Raw genomic sequence first — 23,025 nt, 5'->3', positions numbered from 1 at the left:
ACCTTCTGGTTCACATCCCCTCCCTCCATTTGATGCCGCTTTGCCTCTTATTGGGTCACATGGCCTCCTCGTTGGTCTGTAGTCAACCCCACCCCCATCTCTCTCTTATAGGACACTCGTGGTTAAATTTATAGGGCCCAATCAGATAATAGAGGATGATGTCCTCATTTTAAGACCCTTCACTTAATATTTGCAAAGACTCCTTTTCCGTATAAGGTGATACCCACACGTTCCAGGGAAGAGGACCTGGGTATTTGGGGGTCATCTCAGCCTCCCACATAGCTGTCCTGCTCGACATGACAGCTTCTCAGCTGTGTTCACTTACCCTGCTGGGTTGTTGGAAGTTAGTTGAATGTGTGTGTGAGCGGGAACAAGAGCCCATGTATGTGCACCTCGAGCATTTTGGTCATCGACTTGGATATAAACTAGTGCTAAAAGCACAATATTGCCACTTAATTGTATACATGAACTAATTGTATGCTTGAATATGGTTAAAGAGAAATTTTTTAAAAATTGGGGAATTTCTACTGGCATTGTTTTTAAAGAGTTTTAGAATTCTGTGTCACATGGAAATATTGAAGACCACATGGAAAAGGGCCATGAATATCAGGAAATTTCAGTGAAGTTGGAATCATTAGAAACTTAGTCAGAACCCTGATCTACAGATATGTGCTTCGTTGAAGCACCTAGGAATAAAGTTATAGGGTTGGGAGCAGAAATACTCTGACGAGTTGCATTCCTTAGGCAGCTATTCATGCAGATCAAGAAATATCAGAACCAGGGAAGGGATGTGGTTCAAGAGGTTGGGCGCCTGCTTTCCACATGGGAGGTCCTGGGTTTGGTCCCTGGTGCCTCCTAAAAACAAGCAAACAAATGAAAAAACCAACTCAGGGGAGGTTGAGCACTGACTTCCCATACACGCGGTACAGGGTTCAATCCCTGGCACCTTTTAAAAACAAACACTAGAACTTGGCTGAGGTTGGGAGGGCAAAGATAAAAGGGGTATGGAATCACACTGATTTAACTGAAGTACTCCAAAAATAAGGTTTCTTTTCTGAGGTGTCAGAACCCATGGAAAAATAGGGCTTCATTCACACATGCTTTTACCTTTATTTCTCTTTACGGACATGTAATACAGAAGTACCTCCATATAACAGGGTTAAGGGAGGTATTTTATATATGCCAAAGACAGAACGAAGGCTAAAATTCCATGCAGCTGGGCAGCTGACTTGTGACTGAGGGGACTCTGATGACATCCACCGTCCCCTTGAAGGCCCATAGCTTTGTGGAGAAGGACTCCAGGGAGGTTCAGAAGAGGAAGTCACAAGAGGAGGGCCGGTGTTCCCTGGGATTTGGAGTTTCACTCTCAATAGTCAGTTGTGGGTTGCTTTCTCTAACCTCATTCAGCAGCTTCTGTGTTTCAGGACCAGGTGCATCTATCTTCAACCTAAGTACAAATAAAATTTCTTGTGTTCAATTTTGTTGTTTTGAGGAGATTCATTTCAAACTCCCAGTACCTGTAAGTCTCAATGTTTTAGGACTTCAGAATCCACCTTTGTTATGCTACAAAGTAGAGTTTCATATTAATTTGGTAGGGGAAATAAAGATAACAGGCTAACATGATGGTTTAAGGCTTCTACTGTGTGGCTTTGGCTGCTTGGATGATTATCATACTGTATTCGGAATGAAAGATGAAATTGCCATATCCATCAATACCAGGTAGTTCTAATGCATACCTAGTTCACAACCCACTTCGATAGCTTCTACTCAGGTGGACCCAGGAGTGCCAGCAAAGGAGATGAGACATATACACTTGAACCAAGCCAGTCAGTTTTTCTCCCTTGGCCAAACAATACTGTCCACTTACCACCCTTTATCTGACCCGAGCTGATGACAACTTCAGTTCTAGGGCCTACTTTGTGGTAGTCACATTCAACTGCAAATATAGGGAAATGGGGATGGGGGAGATGGAAATAGAATAATTACAGCAAAATATGCATTAAAAACAAGAGACCAAGGTGATTAGCTGCCATGTTTCTTGGTAGTATTATATTCCTCATTGTTCACACATTCGCTGTAGTTCTTATTTTGTTGTTTGAGATTCATGAGGCACCCATGTGACCTTAAGCTAGCTTGAATAGATATCTTGTTGGCAACTGAAATAACTGACCGAAATAAGGACCAGATAGCTTCAAGACATCTTAAACATGACCTTCCAAGGTCAACTGTAATCGTGTCTATTCATGATCGTTAGAGGTTGGTCATGGTAGGGGGCAGGAAGGAAAGGCAGTTCTCCCTGTGGATCTATGTTCAGCCAAGCCTTAAAGGAATTGGAAATGGAGCACAAAGGCCCACATCAGAAGACATAGATGTCTTATTCAAAGAATGAGATATGACGTTAGTTCTTCAGTTGCAAGTAAGAGAAAAGGACTTTGGTAATTTTAAAGGGCTTGCTAGAAGTATATGGAGTAGCTGATAGAATTAAAGTTGAATACTTTTACCAGACCCGTGGTTGGTGCTGGGGTTTAGTGTATATTCAGAGGACCTGAATCTCTGGACTGTCCATGTGACAGCCAGGCCCTGAGCCTCAACAGACTTGCAACTTCCTACCTCTGGTTTACTGGATTTACCCCAGCCAGCTAACAGGGAGGTGAAGAAGGTCAACCACCACACCAGGGAGCCAAGAGTGCCTACAACTGCAAGCAGAACTGCATCCATCATCCAAGTGGAACCTATGCACCCTCTCAATATAGAGGTGGAGTGGACACAACCATTCCAGGGTCCGTAGCATGGAGCAATAGAGTACGGATTAGAGTGGACTTACTGATATTCTACTATGGAATTATTGTGATTAGTAATGGAAGTAAATGTAGCATTGATATGGAGAAAGTGGCCATGGTAGCTGCTGAGGGTAGGGAGTGGGAAGAAGAGCTGTGATGTGGAGGCATTTTCGGGACTTGGAGTTGTCCTGGGTGGTACTGCAGGGACAGTTACTAGACATTGTATATCCTGCCATGGCCCACTGGGTGGACTGGGGGAGAGTGTAGACTACAATATATACCATTATCCATGTGATGCAGCAGTGCTCAGAGATGTAGTCACCAAGTGCAATGAATGTCCCATGATGATGGAGGAGGTTGTTATGGGAGGAGTGGGGTGAGGGGATGGGGGGTATATGGGGACCTCATATTTTTTGAATGTAACATTAGAAAGAATAAGACAAAAAAAAAGTTGAATACTGAATTCAGAAAGGGTGAGGCCAGGGCATCTCTGCATTTCTAGCATTCGTGATCTGGGGAACATCCCTACCCTTGAGACTCAAAGATCCAGGAAAGAATATCTGATGGCTGTTCTAAGCAAAGAGCCTCACTGTTCTGTGAGTGGAGGACACCTTGATTGGAACTCACCAATAAAGTGAGAGAGCTAACTTACAAGAGTGATAGGAAATTAAAACAAAGTAAAACAACAACAAAAAAATCCACTAGTGTCTTGACTAGATTCATGGTAAGTAAAACATATGTATGATCTATATTTCTTCTACATGATGGTGATTACTTTAACTTACCAATACTGTGTTCCACCTGAGTAGTTTTAAAGAGTGTGAACAAACAAATGTATAAAAATGTGATCTATCCATTCAATGGATTATACAGCTCTAAAAGGCATGAAATTCTGATATATATTACAACATGGATGAAACTCGATGACATTAGGCTGAGTGAAATAAGCCAGCCACAAAAGGACAGATATTTCCCTTGTGAAATATCTAGAATAGGTAAATTCATAGAGACAAAGTAGATTAGAGTTTACCAGGGCCTGTGATGAGTCAGGGGAAAAGGGAGTTTTTGCTTAATGAGTGCAGAGTTTGTTTGGGGTGATAAAGGTTTTGGGAATGGAATATGGTGATAGTAGCACAACATTATGAATGTAGTTAGTACCACTACATTATATACTTATGGGTAAAATGGCAAATTATGCTCTGTTTGTTAATGCAATAAAAATTTAAAGTCTCTCCCTACTCCTGGGAAGCCTCATGGTTCTTTGTAGCCATGGTATAAGGAAACAATTCAATGACAACTTGCTCCAATGAGCAAGGAGATGAGAGCCAATGATAGCTTCACATCCTGAGAACATAGTTCTAAGGCTGATGTTGATCCACCAGGCATCACAGTCCAAGAACAAACTCTTCCCCTCAAAGCACCATTTGAGGTCAGCAATTTGATTTTCCTACAGAGATAATGGCTGACCACCATAGCTTTCCCTCATTTAATAAGCTATTGGTCCAGCTTCTTGGTTTTAGAAGAGTGGTGGTCCCATTCCTTGAGTCTTCTTATCCAAAGCAACAGAGAGAATTGATGGGAGAATTATCTAGTGTCCAAAATCAGTGATGAAAGCCAGATCTTAGGGACAGATGCTGTTGGGGATTGAATCGTGCCCCCATGAAAGACATGTTCAAGTCTTAATCTGTGTTGGCCCCTCCCTAGCTCCTCCTAGACCTCTCCATGATCCAGCAATGAAGGGCTGATGAGGATTGACAAACTCAGATCCTAGTCCCTGTTCTTGAGGGAGTGAACTCATTTGCAAATAGGACCTCTGGAAGATGTTATTAGTTAAGGTGTGGCCAAACTGAATCAGGGTTTCATAAGATGACTGGAGGACTTCTAAAGAAGAAACCTGGAAACAGAAGCCAGATGTCAGAGGTGGCCATGGGAGGAGACCAGGACATCGCCCTGTGGAAGTCATCACTAGAATGCTCCAGTCACCCTGGAGAAAGCATGACCTTGCTGACTCCATGGTTTGGGACTTCTGGCCTCTCAAACTGGGGGCCAACAAGTTCTTGTAGTTTACGCCAACACATTATGTGGTGTTCATCATAGCAGCCTGGAAGCTAGGAAAGGCGCCTGTGCCAGCTTTTTGTGATTTGTATTCCCCCAACGCTTATCATGAAAGAAGTGCTTGGGGACCAGAGGGGACATACCTGAGGGTCTGGAGTGGGCAAGTTTGGAGTTTCAAGGCCTCGCACAGAATCATTATCCCACTGTGCCCCAAAGTGTTCTGGCCCAGGTCCAGACTGATGAGGCTCTGGTTGATGCTGAGAGCAGAAGAGAGGTCCATGCAACTGAAAGGAGGGAGGGCACATCCCCACAGCCTGTTGGGGAAACAAAGGAAGCCATTAGTTCAACAGATACTTGATTGCATTCTACTTGGCAGGTGCACTCTTAGGTGCTGGGGAATCCAGCAGTGAGCAATGGAAGTCTCTTGCCTCAGAGCTCATTCTAGCAATAGGAAACAGTAGCAAATGCAGTATTCCAGGTAGAAGGAAGGGGTGAAGGGCAAGGGGTAAAGGAAATAGTTGAGGGTGCTAGTTATGACAGTTGAAGATAAAAGGGAGTGAAGGGAATGAACCATAGAGAAATCTGAGGTAAGAACTCTCCAGGTAGAGGAAGAACCCATGCAAAGACCTGAGGGCTAGAGGTTAATCCTGAGGTTAGAAGGATTCACATAAAACAGATCATCGAGATAGCCAGCTTTGAGAGAACCAGGGAGGGAGGTAAGAGATGAGGTCATGGGTAAACAGGGGCCAGAGCCTACAAGGCCCTTGGACCATTGCAAATTTAGGCTTTTACTTGGAGTGAGATGGGGAACTACCGAAGGCTTTGAGTAAAGAGGTAACATCAGTTGACTTACATCTTAGAAGTTTTTCTTTCTGCTTGGTTGAAAAACAGTAGAGTCACGTAGAAGGTAGGAACACGACTTGTTTGTAGTCTATACAACAACCCAGGGGTTACCAGCGGAGGGGGTATGAGGAGAATGTAGATATACAGAACTATGAAATGGACTTGACTATAGGTTTGGAAGGAAAGGGCAATGAACGTCCCACAATGATGAAAGAGGTTGTTGGTGTGGGAGGAGTGGGGTGAAGGGGGTGGGGAGTATATGGGGATCTCATATTTTTTGAATCTAACGTTTAAAAAAAAAAACAAAGAGGGGGAAAAATAATACAGCAACAACCACCAAAAAAAAAAATGACATCAAGGATTTTGTTCTGAGTAAATAAGATATTTGAGATGCAGCAGGAGCAGTTTTACGTGGAGGAAAAAGATCAATTCAGTTTTGGACAAGCATATTTGAGACACATGTCAGAGTTCCAAGAGGAAGTTTCGAGCTGGATGCTGGATGAATGCAGTACAGAGGAGAAAGCTTTCTTCAATCTGAAGTAGGTGAAAGGGCAGAAAGGAAGGTAAACAGAGATGGTATAAATTCTCAAGGTGTGTGTATGTATTATACATTAGATAAGGGAATAGGTCATGTGTTCAAGTTTGCTCCACATTCTAGAACAGAAAAAACACAACCAAACATTTAGCCTGTAGCCTGGCACATAGCTGTGTAATGAGTACATATTTTGTTATCATAGTCACCTTTTGAAATGGAAATAGTTAACCTTTCCTAGGTTGTATAATGAGATACTACCTCTAGGAAGGTACAGCTGACTAGAGCAGTCATCTTCCCCACGCCAGCAGGGCTTGTAAATCAGAGACCCTTCATTCCCACCAACATCACTGCTTTCCTGCCAACAGGCACAAGCTGTAAATGGTAGGAACCAGTGGTTACCTACCTGAGATTGAGTAGTTGCCTACTCAGCACCTTTCAGAGCACTGCAAGTTGCAATTACACTGAGAGCTTTAAAAATACTGATGCCTGGGTCTCACCTCTGGAGATCTCAGATAGAAATCGATCTATCTGGGATTTTCAAATATACAAACATTCCTACTACGCAATTTTAGTTGAGAACTGCAATTCTACTCTACTGTCTTGTACTGTAAAGGCTGGGGAATGAATTATCTTGGGCCTCCTTTGCAGGTAGGGTTCCAGGTTCAAGAGCACCCAACTGAAGTTTCCTAACTCACATGGGATTTGTAGGACAGAACAGAGTCAGAGGCCATTTTCCAGCTCACGGGGAACAAAGCTTTCTGGTGTAATAGAATTCCTACCTCTGAGAGTTAGGAGTTTGGGTAGCAGCAACAGCTTCTTGAGGATTGTGTCCTTTAGGCATTACAGACTTAAGAATTTTTTTCATTGGTGGCCTTTTGATATCCCAGACTAGCACCTAGTCCTTCAGCCATCCTAATGGGTTAAGGACACTCAATTGCTATTCAAATTCTTTCCAAGTTATAGTTGGAGGGATCTGCGCTACTGGCATCATTTTAGGTATGGGTTAAAGTTTAAGAGGATAACTTACCAAAGACATTTCAGGCTACACAGTGGCTCCTTCAAAGCCTTACATAGAGACTTCAGCCCAATAGTTCCTATGCGATTCAGCCCCAGGTCCAAGTGAGTGAGACTTGTTTTCCGTTGGAGCAGCTTTGAGAGATGATCACAACCAACTTCCGTTATGTTGCAGCACCACAGCCTAGAAGTTATTCACATGGGAAAAAAAAATCCATTAGTTCTTCCTGATTTGATGCTCCAACACCAAGATCTTCCAAACTCAAACCAAGAACTTCAAACAAGCTTAGAAATGGAGACATGGAGATAAAGTCATGTGGTGGTGTGATCCAGGATATTGGCTCTCCTAAAAGATGTCCATACCTGAATCCTCAGAACCCGTGAATGCTTTCTTGAATGGCAAGAGAGACTTTGCAGGTGATTGAGGTAAGGCTCTTGGAAAGGGTAGATGACCCTGGACTATCTGGATGGGCCCAATGTCATCACATGGGTCCTCCTAAGAGGGAGGCATGGGGTTGGAGTCAAGGAAGGAGGTGTGGGAGGAAGCAGAGGACAGGAGGGATTTGAAGATGCTACGTTGCTGCCTTTGAAAATGGAGGAAGGCGCCATGGGCCGAGGAATGAACATGGCCTCTAGAAGCCAGAAAAAGCAAGGAAACATTCTCCTCTAGAGCTTCTGGAATGAAGGTGGTCATGCTGCTGCCTTAGTTTTAATCTGTAAGACCTTTTGGACTTCCGACTTCCCTAACTCTAAGATAATCAGTTTGGGTTGTTGTAAATCACTACACTTACAGTAATTTGCTATGGCAGCAATAGGTAACTAATAGAGGTGGTGTATGTTATTCCTACCCTCAGCATGAGATAGGGGATTTTAAGCTTGCCTGCTATCTTCCATTGAGAGGACAATACTTCTAATCCAATCCTGAATTGGCATGGCCCCGATCCAGACAAAACTGGCGCTGGATTCTAGATATTATCCAAGTACACAGAATATGAGTGGTGTTTCCCCTTAACTGTTTTTCCTTTCTCCTGCCCTGCTACTGGAGTTCTGCTAATAAAGTTCAGAAAGCCAAAGACACTAGAAGATACCAATGGCTGTGGTGGAAGGCAGGGTAACAGTCCCCCAATGATGCCCATGTCCTAATTCTTGTAGCCTGTTTTCACTTCTGTGACCAATGAGACTTGGGCGTAATTAGGGCTAAGGACCTCAAGATAGGAAAGACGCTCCCGGGTTAAATAATATAAATATAATTACATGAGTTCATAAATGCCGGGGCCTCTTCCCAGGGGATACAGAGGTTCACCAGCTGTTGCCAGCTTTGAAAAATGGAGGAAAAGGCTCATGAGCTAGGAATGCTGCCACCTCTAGAAGCTGGGAACCACCCCAAGTTTACAGCCAGCAAGAAATGGGGACCTCGAGTCTACAACAGCAAGGAATTTAATTCTGCCAACAGCCCAGCGGAACAAGGAAATAGACACCATGCTCCATGTATCTTCAGAAACCAACCCCTTGGCTTTAGCCTGGGGAGACCTAAGTTGGCCTCCTGAACATATCTTCCAGAAATGTAAGATAGTTTGTTAAAACTAAAAAGTTGTATAAGTTTTCTATTGCTGCTGTGACAAATTGCTACGAATTCAATGACAACACAAATTAAAGTGCTGGCATAGGCTTTGTTTCCCAGGAAAGCCTCCGTGATGTGGCCAGACCCCGGGGGGTACGGTCATGAGCTATACCTACGGGGTGGTCCCCCACACATGGCGACGGCAGCCGAGGGCCAAAGGATCTGAAGGGATGCGAGGCTCGGGCCACTGGCCGGTGGGTGGCCTCTGTGTACAGAGGAAAATGGCTACCTCGCATCCCAAAGTGGCCTGATAACTTCTAAGGTCACAGAAACTCACACAACGCTTGGGTAATAGAGGATGGCCCAAATGAGACTAAAACTGAGAATTTAGTGAAATGGGGGCCTGGATTTAAAAGAAAAATTGAGTTGAGGTTTAAAAAGAAAAAGGACTTGCCTAAATTTCCCTAGAGCCATACCTTCTAAAGAGAGGCAAACTTGGTGGGGTTTACTATCTAAGCCTTAGTTTTCTCACTTGAAATCAGGAGAGAGGAGTATGTATCTCACAACTGAGAAGTTGATGAAATAATCTTTGGCAAGACCTTAGCAAAGTGCCTGGCACACTTTAGGTGCTTAATAAATACCAATCATTATTTTGATTTTGTTTAGATGCTTTGCACGGCAACAGCCTAATTCAAGTTTAATTTGAATATAGGGTTAGAGGGTGATAGTCCCTATAGAAGTTTACATTATTTTAATTTGGGGGACTCCAATGGGGGCAGGTGGGAAAAAAAAAAATCAACCCTTTCCCTTTACCTGTTTCCTACTATAAACTGAATACTACATTTTAAGAGGGCAAGTAATTCCCAGACATTAGATGTATTAAAATACATCTTAGATTAAAACTTAGTTTCTAGGAAAAATAGTTACAAGGTTAACTCTCAGGAGGTGGTTTTTGCAGGTGACAAGAGCCTGGGAAATGTCAATACTAAATAGAATCTCTGAACAGAGACAATTAGTATAGCACCATTCTTTATCATTATTGTCTTAGTTACGATTTTAGTTTTGAGGATTATATTAAGCTTGTTGCCAAATAACTGCATTTACTCTCAACTTCAGGTGGCAAGAACAGGTAAAAATCAGATCTGGAAACCAGTTACACCCCCCAAATTCTTCCTTTTCCCCTAGTCTCCCGAGATTGAACTATCTAGCAGCCTTATAACTTGGGGTAATTAGAGGAATTATTAAGCTCTTGTATCTGTCCTACTTGAATCCAATGTGGGCAAGCGTGTGCTCACACGTTTGTGTCCACACATCAAGGCAGCTCACAGGGACTTACACCAGCCTCTGTAGCTTGCAGTTGGGGTGACTCAAGCCCTTGCACAGAAGTTTCACCCCTTCATCCCCGAGGTCGTTCTTGGCCAAGCACAGGTGTGTCAGCCTCTGGTTGGCGACCAGGGCAGAGGAGAGATCCTCGCAGCAGGCTTCTGTGAGGCGGCAGCTCTCCAGCCTGCAAAAGCATGACACGAAGGCAAGACGGTGAGAGCATTTCCAGAGTGCAGAGCTCTTGGCCGTCCCCAAAAGCTAGAGTCCTCAGCTACCTCCCCTCTTGCTGATTCCCCTCTCTTGAGTCCTTGCACACACAGCCCTGAAGGAACAGCAGGAAAAGGGCAGGATGCACCAGCCATCTGCCTGGGAGCCACCCCTGGGAGCCACGTCTACACAGGAGCTTCCACTGGGTCTCCCAGCACACTCCCAAGTCCAGGGGTTACCACCGCCCCTCCCTCCACAGCCAGATCTAAAACGGAGGCGCTCCATGGGAAGACGGGAGACTTACGACAGCCTCTGCAGGGAGCACTTTGGGTGGGTCAGAGTGGCACACAGCAACCGCACACCCCCCTCTGAGAGCTCACTGGATGTGAGGTTCAGGCACATCAGGGACTGGTTGATTCTGAGGGTGGAGAAGAGATCAGCCCACTGCTGAGTGGTGACCAAGCAGGACTCCAACCTGCAGGAGATACGGGAACAAGCCATTCAAGAACCCAGACACTGTAGGAACATCTCCCAGTTTCACATCTTGCTCGCTCCTGCTATACCCTGGCCAGAATTGTTGAGCCCTGGTTCTTAAAGGGTGGTCCTCGGACCAACTGCTTCAGCATCATCTAGAGTGAGAAATGCAAAATCTCAGATCTCACCTTAGACATACTTTTTTTTTTAAAAGATTTATTTTATTTATTTCTCTCCCCTTACACCCCCCCCCCCCCGCCCTGTTGTCTGTTTGCTGTGTCTATTTGCTGTGTCTTCTTTGTCTGCTTCTGTTGTTGTCAGCGGCACAGGAATCTGTGTTTCTTTTTGCTGCGTCATCTTGTATCATTTCTCCATGTGTGCAGCGCCATTCCTGGGCAGGCTGCACTTTCTTTCGCGCTGGGTGGCTCTCCTTACGGGGCGCACTCCTTGCGTGTGGGGCTCCCCCACGCGGGGGACACCCCTGCGTGGCAGGGCACTCCTTGCGCGCATCAGCACTGCGCATGGCCAGCTCCACACGGGTCAAGGAGGCCCGGGGTTTGAACCGCAAACCTCCCATATAGTAGACGGATGCCCTAACCACTGGGCCAAGTCCGCCGCCTCACCTTAGACATACTGATTCAACTCTGGATGTAGAGTCCAATGATCTATGCTTTAAGGTAGCCTACAATCACCTGGAGGACATGTTAAAGACTCCTGGGTCATACGCCGATAATTTGATTCAGAAGATCTGGGGTGGGGCTGAAGATTTTCTTTTTAACCAGTTCCCAGGTGAAGCTGCTGCTGCTGGTCTGGAGACCACAGATTGAGAGCCACTTAGGAACCCCATTTAGCATATCATCCAAGCTTATGTTTTATTCCTGGAGATACTGTGTGCAGCTTACATTGGAATATTACAGGTATCAGCATGGGCTCTCTAGAGAGAGGGTTTCTCTTAAAGAATTTTTTTTTAGTTACTGCCTCTGCCATTTGCTGTGTATGAAATCCTTTGCTCAAGCCTCAATTCCTCCAACTTCAGGTTGGAAATAAGAGCTCTGCCCTCATGCTTGGCCTTTAAATCTCATGACCCGTGTCAAGTGCCACTTGGAGCAACCGAACATAGCTAAAATTCACTAAAACTCAGCTAAAAAACACTTTCTTTCCTTGGACCTTAAATCATAACAGGGGAACCAGATCTAACCAAGGAATCTTGTAAGGTAGAATGTCAGCTGCTTCAAGTAAAACAAGGGGAAACTTACATGGATCTCCTTCCTATTTTGGTTACTCATTAAGAAACAGTGATCAGTATTTGAAGGTCACAGAACTCCCCCACCCGCCTTCCAGTTAATCCTCATGGGAAAAGCAAAAGTGTCAGAGTGGTTTGTAAGGAGGGGGGCCTGTGAATTTGGGCTGTTTCTCTCAAATCCTCAAGTCCTTGTGAGGGATGCACTCCACAACTGAGGAGGAAAAGGCCTATTGAATAGCCCAAGGTGATAACAGAGGCAGAGCCACAATCTGAGACCAGATTGTCTCCAACTCAGCTACTACTCTAGTCAGGTTGAGTAAGAGTCAATGGAAACCCAATGACATGTCACCTCCGAGGAGCCAAGCGGAGAACTTTCCTAAGGGAGAGGCCTCAAACCACAAGACTTCTGGGGAAAGGGCAATGGGGTATCCTAGAAGGGTCCTTTCCTGGAAGGGAGAGGCAGTGACTGCTATCCTGAATCATGACAGGAAACACGAACCATGAACAAATTCTGATAGAAGATGACACCCAGAGTCTGGGAGTTTCTCTGGGCTCAGGGATGTCACGGGTGGTTGTTTGGATTGTTCACTGCTCAAGGCAAGGGGAGACTAAACTACAGTTTGTATTCTGTTCTGGATAGTACTGTAACCATTCAGAATAAGGGACCTTTTCAAATCCACACAGAAATATTCCATAGGCTTGTGTTTGGATATTGAGTGTTTAGTGAAGGAGAGATATACCTGAGATACTGAAGGTTACACTTTGGTTGTTGCAAGACCTCACACACCAGAGGAAGCATATCGATATGGTCATTTCCTTGAAGGTTCAGATGAGTCAAATATCCTTGACCACTGAACGTGAGGCAGAGGTTCTGGTAAGCATCCACAGGGAAGATGTTCTTGAGGCTAGGAAGACAAAGGGGATCTCCCGTTTCTGCCTGTACTGAGTACAAATAGAACAAAGGGCTGTGATGTGTTTTATCTTCCTAAGAGATCAGAGGCTCTAATTTTTAGTCATCTCAGACTTTTGCAAAAGGAAAACGAATCATAAGCAGTTGTTTGAAACAATAGTTATTCTTCTTTGGCTTTGAGAAAAAGGCAGGGAATGGAATGAATCCCTCTTTTCCCCACAGGATTACCAATGGGCCTATTTCATGAACACCTTTTTCTGGAGAATATTTATGAATCCAAGGAATTCTCTTGCACTTAGAATCAGGATCACATGGCTGACATAACCCCAAGTAGATAAGAGCTTATATTCTCTACATTGAGGGAGAAAAACACAAAAGAGGATACTAGCAGCTTGAGGCGGTCTAAGGTAATTTAGCCATATTTTGCATTGTATTACTCTATATAATTCTCCCATTAGATACATTTAATGCACAGGGGTCATCTCAATTCCTTGTGTCCTGAGCATCCGGTAGGAATCTAGGCAAAGGGTTCAAATATTCCTCTAGTATTAAAAATGCAAGAAGTTTATGTCCTAGGGATTTTAATCCAGGGATTAGCTTCTACTTACACCACCTTCTGAAGATTACAGGTGGCAGAGACTATGTTTTCACAAAGAATTCTCACTGATGAGTTACTGAGGAAGCTTTCACTGATGTCCAGAAATATCAGATTATTGTTCGTGGCAAACACGGAACAGAGGTCTGTCCAGAAAGGAAGGATGTGTCGATCAATCTGGGACCTGAAAGGAAAAGATGAAGGGGGAGGTTTACCAAGTACTACTGGAGAAAAGGTCAACGTTTGTCCATCATGACAAACCATGACAGGTTGTTCTGGACATAAGCCCCCCCAATAGACAGGTATGCCTCTAAGAGTTGGATGATTGACTTACTTAGTGCCACTGTGGGGCAACTCATTTGCCAAACCTATCACGGGGGAAAGGGCTAATGCTTCTTGCAACAACAGTTTGAGGGTTAGAATAAGTTAGAATTCCAAGAACATCACTGATAAAAGATTGAAGTCAATAGATATACCAATAGGGGATATTTGAATATCTAATGACAGAGCCATGTACATTATGTTTGGCCATTCCTCAAGCTAGTTTACGACTATATATGTTCACCTCGAATGATACCCATTAAAAGTTAAGATATAAAGTAGTTATTTATTCACATACATAGACCTCTCAAACACTCTTTACTTTCATCTGGTGGTTAGCTCTGGGTGGTAGGAATGGTGTGGCTAGACCATTGTCTACCTTGCCCTAGTTTAATGTATCTATAATATCTTCATAATCAGGAAAAAATATTGTGATTTTTCAGTTAAATGGTGAGGACACGTGAAAATATATTGTGTCAGAAAATTAAAACAGATTTTAAATGTTGACCAGAGAGTACTATCTGAAGGATAAAAAGTACAAGTGTCCAAGGGAAAAAAAAATTAGACCAAGTTAGTTAAATATATTGATAGCAAAATGCAATTGAAAGCAACGGCTAATATTTAAGCTCTATATGCCAAGCACTTTCAACAATTTGAGAGTTACAAAAATATTTATGGCATACAAATCTGAAGTAGGTATTATGGCAACTTGAAGATGATGAACTAGAGGCACAGATCGCATGTAACTCACTGCACACTCATTCTTGTGAAGGCGCTGAATGGAAAGGTAATTTTGTGTTACTGAATATCTTTCTCAGACTTAAAAGAGTCCAGGGAAGAAATGAGCCATCTCTACAGGCAGGGAACTTCCTGGGTAGAGCTGCGTTCAGCAAGGCTATAAAAATGAGACATTCTATGATTTGAGCTGGGAAAAGAAAATCAGATGTAACTTAGATTCGCTTAGCTCTAGAGTCCCCGTGTGGTCTTAAAATTAGGTTGTCTTTTTTGGTGGAGCCAGGGTCAGTCAAAGCCACACATTTGAAACGAACCATCTTACCATAAATCTTTAAGTAGCAAGAGGGAAAATCTCTTAACCCAGGATTTGTGACTTTTAAGGAACATGGTTTAGATGCCCTGGGGAAAAGTTATCAAAGACTGTTTAGGGTTAGTGTTAGCAAACAGTCTTACTGAAATAAGAAATTCAAGCTGCTAACCAAGCACACCATTCCTTTTGTCTTTGCCAGTGAAGGAAGTGATTTAATGAGAAATCCTCATGATTTAACTATCTTGAGATTTAGAGTCCAGCAAAGCTACGGGAAAGTGACAAAAGGCATACAAAGGATGCTTTCATGAAAAGCATGAGCTTGCATTAGAAAGCAGAGTTACCATATAAACCTAGAGACAGCCACACTGTCATTCTCTTCTTCCCAGGCAGGAGCTCAGAACGAGGAAATCAATGGCTAATTAACTGGCATTCAACCCTAGCATCTCCATTAATTTAAACCATACCAAAGTTAACAAAAGGGACTTGGGAGCTTTGAGGAGAGCAATTTTTATACCAAACTGATGACCAGACACTCCCTGAGGGTAACTCAAGTTAATGACACATTAGTGAGATAAGGAACCTCAAGGGACTAGTGACAGAGTAAGAAAAAAAAAAAAAAGGTAGTTTTTATTCTGGCCCAATAAATATGATAAGAATTACCTTGAGGAAGAGGTGAGTTGGTAAGAATTGTCAGTGTGATGGAAAATGATGTTTTACCACAAGATAATTTTGGAGTGTGACTACAGGACTTCAAAGCCAATAGACTTGATTTCCTAACCCAATGACATTTTCCTGAAGCCAATATCTTCACCTGAACACAGTTCTTAGTAGCTACCAGATTAGACCCATATGTGGAGGCTATAGGGGTTCAGTGGATGTTTCCTGAACCTAAATCAAGACTCCTACTCTCTGGTTCATTGGACTTACCCAGGTCAGCTAACAAGGAGGTAAAGATGGTCAACCACCATACCAGGGAAGCGAGAGTGCCTACGACTGCAAGCAGGAGAATCGCATCCATCATCCATGTGGGATCTAAGCCCCCTCTTGATAGAGAGGTGGAGTGGACATCACCATTCCAGGGTCCATAGGATGGAGGAATAAAATATGGATTAGAGTGGACTTACTGGTATTCTACTATAGAACTATCATGACTAGTAATGGAAGAAATTGTAGCAATAATGTAGAGAAAGTGGCCACAGTAGTTGCTGAGGGCAGGGAGAGGGAAGAAGAGATGTGATGTAGGGGCATTTTTGGGACTTGGAGCTGTCCTAAATGATATTGCAGGGACAGATGCTGGACGTTATACATCCTGCCATAAGCCACTGAATGGACTGGGGGAGAGTGTAAACTACAATGTAAACTATAATCCATGTTGTGCAGCAGTGCTCCAAAATGTATTCATCAAGTGCAATGAATGTGGAACAATGATGAAAGAGGTTGTTGATGTGGGAGGAGTGGGGGTTTGGGATGTGGGGTATGTGGGAACTTCTTATATTTTTTTAATGTAACATTTTTTGTGATCTATGTATCATAAAAAAATTTTTAAAAGACTCCTAGAGACTCATAAGTGGCTGGGCCATCTCTTTCCCAAGTCTGCAAGGTGAGGATTCGTTGGAGAGAATCCTCCTGCTCACCTGTGAGGCTGTAGCTTTCAGATACTTTGTTAATTCATCCTCTGACTACAAGGCTTTATACTATTCCAGCATTCAAGCCAAATATGTGAAAATTCATGTGAATTTCCTGAAGCATATACAACCAACATGTAACCGGAACAGATTAAGGCATTTGCTTTAACTGCTTAGCTCAAAAGAAAAGGAGACAAAGCTCAAGTGGTTGAGCACTTGCCTCCCACACACAAGGTCTTGGGTTCAATTCCCAGTACCCCACCCCCCAAAAAAGGCAGTTCTCAAAAGCAGGTCTGGTTCCAAAGCCCCCGATTCCTAGTCATGATCATGGTTGCGTGGTAGGCAGGCAAGGAAGTCCAGCAAGAGGGCGAATTCTGACACTGAGGCACAGGGAACAGGAGACTGCCTCTGCCTACTGGAATATGTGACGTGAAGAGAAAGTGGGAGAAAGCGTAGGGTTCTTACCTAACTTGAGAGTCTGATTCCAGTGCAGCATCGTTCTCCAGAAATAGTCCTTTTTCCACCTGCAGTGAAATTTTCTGCAAATTCGGACAGTGTTTGAGGCAGAATGAAGAGTGTACGATATCCGTCTTATCTTTCAAATGCAGGGACATTTCCTTCAAGTGGCCCACAAAATCCTTCACAAACTCCTCTTCCTGAGATTCATAAAGACAGTAAAATAATTCCTTCATGCCCATCATGGAAGGGAAGGGTTTATTCTCAATATACTTTGCTTTGCATCTCAGCAATTGCCGTTTGACCTCCATTGAGATCTGGCAGCCAAAAGTTGTCTCCAGCTCCTTGACTCTCTCTTCGTTGAAGAGGCCAAATAAGAAGTACCCCACTTGGGTCAGGCTGGGGTTCTTTAGTCTTTCCTCCTTGGAGAGCAGTTCCTCCACATCCCCGATATCCCACCGGCTTCTGTCCCTGTCTTCCTCTTCGCCCCCCAGAAGGTAGAACACGGCAGCGAGAAACTGCTGGACGCTGAGGTGGGCAAAGCAGTAGGCGCCTTCACAGTCTCTGTCCCTCAGGAGGACGCTCTTGTCCAGGAAGAGGCCGAGCTCGCCCTCCTCTAACCCGAGCCTCCTGAGGTCCTCTCCATCAAACGTGGACGTCCGTGCCCAAATGCCCTGGACAGCCAGGAGACACAGGGCCTTCATGGGGGCTTGGAGGCGCTCAGTGGGGTGGGCGCCGGGTGTGGGTGTGAACTGGCCGCACAGAAAACGCAGGAAGAGCGAGGTGGTGGTCTGGCAGGTCAGGGTGGGGTCCTGCCCCCTCAACATCTGCAGCTTCAGGCAAGAGCAGATGATCCAGCACACCGGGGGCGCCGCGCCCAGGCCGAACAAGGCCGCGTTGCTCCTGGTGGCGGCCAGCGCGCGCAGGGCTCCGGCCTCGTCTTCAAAGTGCTTCAAGAAATACTCCTCCCTGTCCGACTCCGAGAAGCCCTCCACCTCCAGGACGACCGGCTGCTCCACCAAGAGCCGGAGCTCCCTCAGCGCCCAGGGCCGCGTGGTGACCAGCAGGGTGGCCTTGGGGCACATCTTCCTTTTCAGCAAGCTGCCCAGGAGGACGGGCACCGGCTTCTGCGTCCTCCAGTCGCCGCACAGGTCGTGAATAAGCGCCCCGGGGGGGACCCTCAGCTCATCGAAGCCGTCAACAACGAACAGCACTTTCTGTGGCTGTGCCAGGACGTCCGCGATGGCCTCCGGCAGGGCAGGCCAGCCCTGGAGGACGAGCTCAGCAAAAGTGCACGGCCCCATGCAGTTGAGCCGTCGGCAGCAGAGGTAGAAAGCGTAGCGGAACGTCTGCCCGAGCTCATCCTCGGTCCAGTCCAACATCAGCTTCTTGGCCAGCGTGGTTTTCCCAACACCGGCAGCCCCTTGGAGCACCACAGTGTGTGGAAAAGGTCCTGCAAGCGCTTTAGGATTATACAAGGGGATCAGCGTCTTGTATCGCTGGGTGACAAAATACGAAGGGTGGAAGCTCTCACCGGCTCCAGGGTAAAAGTTTTTCTTCTGGGTTTGCCAGAAGCTCCTCAGTATACTACTATATTGATCTCCTTTACCTTCAGTGATAGAATGTAGGGGACAGACAGGCAGAGTCAGTTATTTATTAGGAAAAAAAAAGGATATTTTGTCTTAGGTAATAAAGGGAAAAAGCAGAAGTTTGTAAAGAACACCCTTAACATCAACTTACTCCAGGAAGACAGGATACAGACCTGGCTTTTCTCTTTCCAAGCTCTCTTTTGCTCCTCCCAGGCTCTTGACATCTTCTTCCTGTACCCGGGAAAGCTCTGCAAAATGCAAAATGGAGTGAACGTGATACAAAAATAATCAGAAGCCTGATTAGGCAGGTTCCAAAAAGATTCCAGAGTGGAATCTGAAATTTTTCTAGATTTTGTGCTGGGAAACACAATGGCCAAGTTCACCGAGATGAACAGATGAAACCCTAAATCAACTCCCGTGCATGTGCTTTGCAGAACCCAAACAAGAAACACCTTATGAAAACTCAGCACTTGTCATAACTACTCATCTCTCTTTCTACTGGACTTGAACAAATGTTGGGAGACAGGAAGTTGTTTACTCACAATGTCAATTATTGCTGCTCAAATAATTGAGTGGACGGATGTTGGCATTCTCTCTCTCTAAAATACACACAACCAGTAAGTTTCTATCCAAGATAGACCAAAACGTGTCTACATGAAGACTCGCACACGGGGACTCAGAACGGCATTCTTCATAATTCTCAAAAAGTGGAAATAATACAAATGTCCATCAGCTGGTGAATGGACAAGTCAAATGTGGTATATCCATGCAATGGAATATGATTTAGCAATAAGGAGGAGTGTATCGGTGAAACATGCAACAACCTGGATGAACCTTACGAAAACAAGGCTGAGTGAAAGAAACCAGAGGCCAGATCCCAAGCCTACAAAGTGGCTTAGTGGTGGCCTGGAGGCTGCAAAGTGGAAGACAGGGAGTGACTGCAAATGGGCACAATGGGTTTTTTTCAATTTTTCAATTTTTGAAAAATTTTTGAGGTACCGCGGGCTGGGGATTGAATCCGGGACCTTGTGTGTAGGAAGCCAGTGCTCAAGCAGTGAACCACATGAGCTCCCTTGAGTTGTATTTTTAGTTTGCTTGCTTGTCTTTAGGAGGCACTGGAGACCAGACCTGGGACCTCCCACGTGGGAAGCAGGCGCCCAACCACTTGCTCCCCCAGTGAATCCTTTTGGGAGATAGAAGCGTTAAATTGCAGAGTGGTGATGCTGTACAACTAAGTTTGCTAAAGTGAGTGATTTATGGCATATAAATTGTACTTTAATAAAGCTATTTAAAAGATACTAGACTATATTTCTACATTGACTACTAAGTCAGCTCAGACAAGTCACCTACCTGCAATAGGTTAAGTTTGTCATCTAAGTTGATATTAAACTTGTCTGCGTATCTGAAACTGCAAAAGTCTAAGATGTGCTATATAACATACTCCTAAGAACTGAATTCTGATGCTGTCCAGTGTCTAGTTTGCCGACCATTCATGGGGGAGGGAGGTATTCTCCATGAGATAATTGGTGAATTATAAGCAGTGGAGAAAATGAGTTGAAGGATTTAGACGCTCCAAAAGGAGTGGGAGAGGCAGCTGGGTTGGGTTCGTTTCACTTAGCTTATTCCAACACTGGATGTTCTAAGACCAACCTGGGTTTTCTTTTTCTAAATCCTGTTCAATCTCTTTCGTGCTTGAATCTTTTGGTTCTGAAGTCCATGATGGCTCTGAAGAAAAAGAGGAGTTAAACGCGGGAATAACTAATCATAACAACTTGGGTTAATGTATAAATGGGGGGGGATTTTTCAAATCTTCGGTTTATTATTGCCTTGAGCCCCGGTGATATTTTCCAAGTACATTGGTGACATCAAGAAGGTTGACAACCACTGACCCAAAATCCTTTTGGCCAGGGGCGGAGGAGTTGGCAAACCTTCTCTGCAAAGGGCCAGATAGTAAATATCTTAAGCTTTGCGGCCCATACTGTTTGTTATAATGGCAGAGTTGAACAGTTGCATCACAAAAACGGCCATAGATAGGATGTAAGCAAGTGGACGTGGCTAGAGTTCCAATAACTATGGACACTGAAATTTGAATTTCATGTAATTTCACATGTAAAATATTCCTTTCAGCTATTTAAAAACAAACTACTCTTAACTTATGGGAGGTACAAAAACAGGTGTTAGAACAGGTTTGGCTTGTGGCTAAACAGTTTTTTTTTTTTTGACTCCTGCTTTAGGCCAATGTAAAACCCAGTCTATAGATTCAAAGGGAAGGTTTACTTTTCCACATGTATATGTGTTTACTGATTTCTTGTATAAATACAGTCTTGTTTTAGCTTTTCATGTCTAACTACTGCCCAGCTGGATGAGAGCCTCCTCCGTGGGAGCAGGACTGAGGGCTTGTATTTTTTTGCATTCCAAGTTATTAGTTTGCCAGAGCTGCTATGACAAATACCACACCATGGGCTGGCTTAAACAAGAGTTTACTGTCTTAGTTTGAGAGGCCAGAAGTTCAAGTTGGGGCATTGGCAAGGAGGAGGGAAAGGGGGAGGGAGATAGGCTGGGAAGTAGAGCTGTTTTAAATATCCTTGCTGCAGGATATGGGAAAAATAAACACCCAAAGCAGGGCTGTCCAAAAGCAAAAAAGCCACCTATATGGTTTTTAGTGGCTACATTACAGAGGGTAGAAGGGTGAAGTTAACATCTTAAAAAAGTAGGTTAAATAAGTCATCAACACATAATAAGAGTTAGTGATCTAGTACAGAAAACAACGTAGTCAAGAGATGCTGCATGCTTTGGCTTTGCAGCACTCTTCAGTTCCAGCTAGCCACATGGAGGGCTTGGGAGCCACGTGAGTTAGTGGCTACCACATTAGGTGACACAGCCCCAGAGAGGGTTTTTCCACCGCAGACGCACAGTAGCGTCACCTATGAAGCTTTGAGAAATCTCACACCTCGGTGAAAGCCTAGACTGTTTGGTATCTAAGTTAGTATCTTGGTGATGGGTCTAGTACTTCAGTATACTCAGAGCTCCCCAGAGATTCCAGAGCACGCACCATAGAAAGCAGTGGCTCTCAAGTAGGGGCAATGTTGACCCCCAGGGGACATGTCAGCGTTGTGACATTTTTGGTTGTCAAAACAGGGGTGTGAGGGTCAGGGGATGGCTCCTGGCCTCGAGTGGGTGGAGGTCAGGGATGCTGTGAAACATCCTGCAGGCAGGACAGTTCCACAGCACATCATCTAGCCCAAGATACAGAGATGCTGTCGAAAAACCTACTGAAGAACCCCTCTATAAATGGAAGACAGAGGCTTGAATCTCTTTAAGAAAGAATCAGGCATTTGATAGGAAACAGAAGTAGAAATTGAAGACTGAGGACAGGATAAGGTACGTCTTGGAGGGCATAGGAGAGAATGGGGTCATGAGTCCATGCCACATAAATAGTTTTGAGCAGGAGAAGGAGGAGTAGAAGTATAAAACCCAGGACAGAAATGACCAGAGTCTGGATGGTCTATCCTTTGTGTTAGAACAGGTAAACTTGGCAAGGCTCAGTGTGGTTTTCTGTATTTCAAACCCTGGAGACAGTCAATCATCCTCCCACCACTGTAGACAGGTGTCTGCTTACCCCCGGCTTCTTCCTTTTCCCTCGTGCACAGATCTACCCGGCTCATCTTGATCAGCGCCTGGATGGTCACGGTCTCTACCCAGGAGCTGGGGTAGGTGTTAATGAGGATTTCTGCCAGCTGCTTCGCATCAGCCTCTTCCACCTCAGTCGGTGGGATCTGCTGTAGCCCACTAGGCGGGGGAAAGGTCCTCAGAAAATATTTGAACATGACCAACTCATCCTGATCGAGCTGTTCCAGAAGAAGCTGCAGGTTAAAATCCAGCTTTGTGGAAGATCCCATCTTGTCTCAGGTGTGAGATCTTAGGTTTCAGCATCAAGGAACAAGTAAAGAAATGGAAAAAGAGTAAATCCGTACCCTTACGTCAAACACTGCTTGCCTGTGTACCAGAAACAGGGCTATTCTCACCACCTGACCTTCTCCTTTAAGATAAACTTCTACAATAGACACAGAACTCATGTAGAAGTTGATGTTTTTGCTTGACCTAAGCAGGTCACTTTATTAAACATTTTATTGCAATAACATACAGTTCAGAATTTTATATTGTAATCACTTTAAATGTGAAATTCAGTGGCATTAGTTATATCCACAATGTTGTGCTACCATTGCCAACATCTATTATAAGAACTTAATTACCTGAAATGGAAATTCCGAACCCATTAGGCAATATTTCCCCATTCTTCTCCCTTGCTACCTGTAGTCTACCTTCCATCTCCAAGTTTGCTTATTCTATAAGCAAACCCATAAGTGAGTTCATACGTTGGGAGTCTTTAACCCTTTGGAAAATGGGCAAGCCCCTGCAGGCCAGCAGCGAGTGGACCCTGCTGGGATC

General features: G+C 44.5%; 1 protein-coding gene across 1 annotated transcript; it reads right to left on the bottom strand.

Annotated features, from left to right (window-relative positions):
- Nucleotides 1-1,308: 1,308 nt before the first annotated feature.
- NLRP2 (NLR family pyrin domain containing 2) lies at nucleotides 1,309-22,475 on the bottom strand. The gene is made up of 9 exons (XM_058279174.1): nucleotides 22,233-22,475; nucleotides 16,997-18,486; nucleotides 13,554-13,724; nucleotides 12,776-12,940; nucleotides 10,623-10,793; nucleotides 10,125-10,295; nucleotides 7,241-7,411; nucleotides 4,979-5,149; nucleotides 1,309-1,447 (listed from the first exon to the last, which is right to left on the bottom strand). The coding sequence occupies exons 1-9, from the start codon at nucleotides 22,473-22,475 to the stop codon at nucleotides 1,309-1,311; spliced, it is 2,892 nt and encodes a 963-aa protein (XP_058135157.1).
- Between the last annotated feature and the right edge of the window lie 550 nt (nucleotides 22,476-23,025).

This window comes from Dasypus novemcinctus, chromosome 18 (assembly GCF_030445035.2).
Source record: "Dasypus novemcinctus isolate mDasNov1 chromosome 18, mDasNov1.1.hap2, whole genome shotgun sequence".
In the NCBI taxonomy this organism is placed as follows: Eukaryota; Metazoa; Chordata; class Mammalia; order Cingulata; family Dasypodidae; genus Dasypus; species Dasypus novemcinctus.
This window is presented reverse-complemented; position numbering and strand designations above follow the sequence as displayed.

What these genes read in the sequence shown, in the direction of transcription:
- NLRP2 (XM_058279174.1), bottom strand. Translation starts at nt 22,475, where the DNA reads ATGGGATCTTCCACAAAGCTGGATTTTAACCTGCAGCTTCTTCTGGAA. An exon ending in TGTAATCTTCAGAAGGTGGT is followed by an intron (nt 12,941 to 13,553) that starts GTAAGTAGAAGC and finishes TTGTCTTCCTAG; the next exon opens with CCTCAAGAACATCTTCCCTG. An exon ending in TGTAACCTTCAGTATCTCAG is followed by an intron (nt 10,794 to 12,775) that starts GTATATCTCTCC and finishes TATCTCCTGCAG; the next exon opens with GTTGGAGTCCTGCTTGGTCA.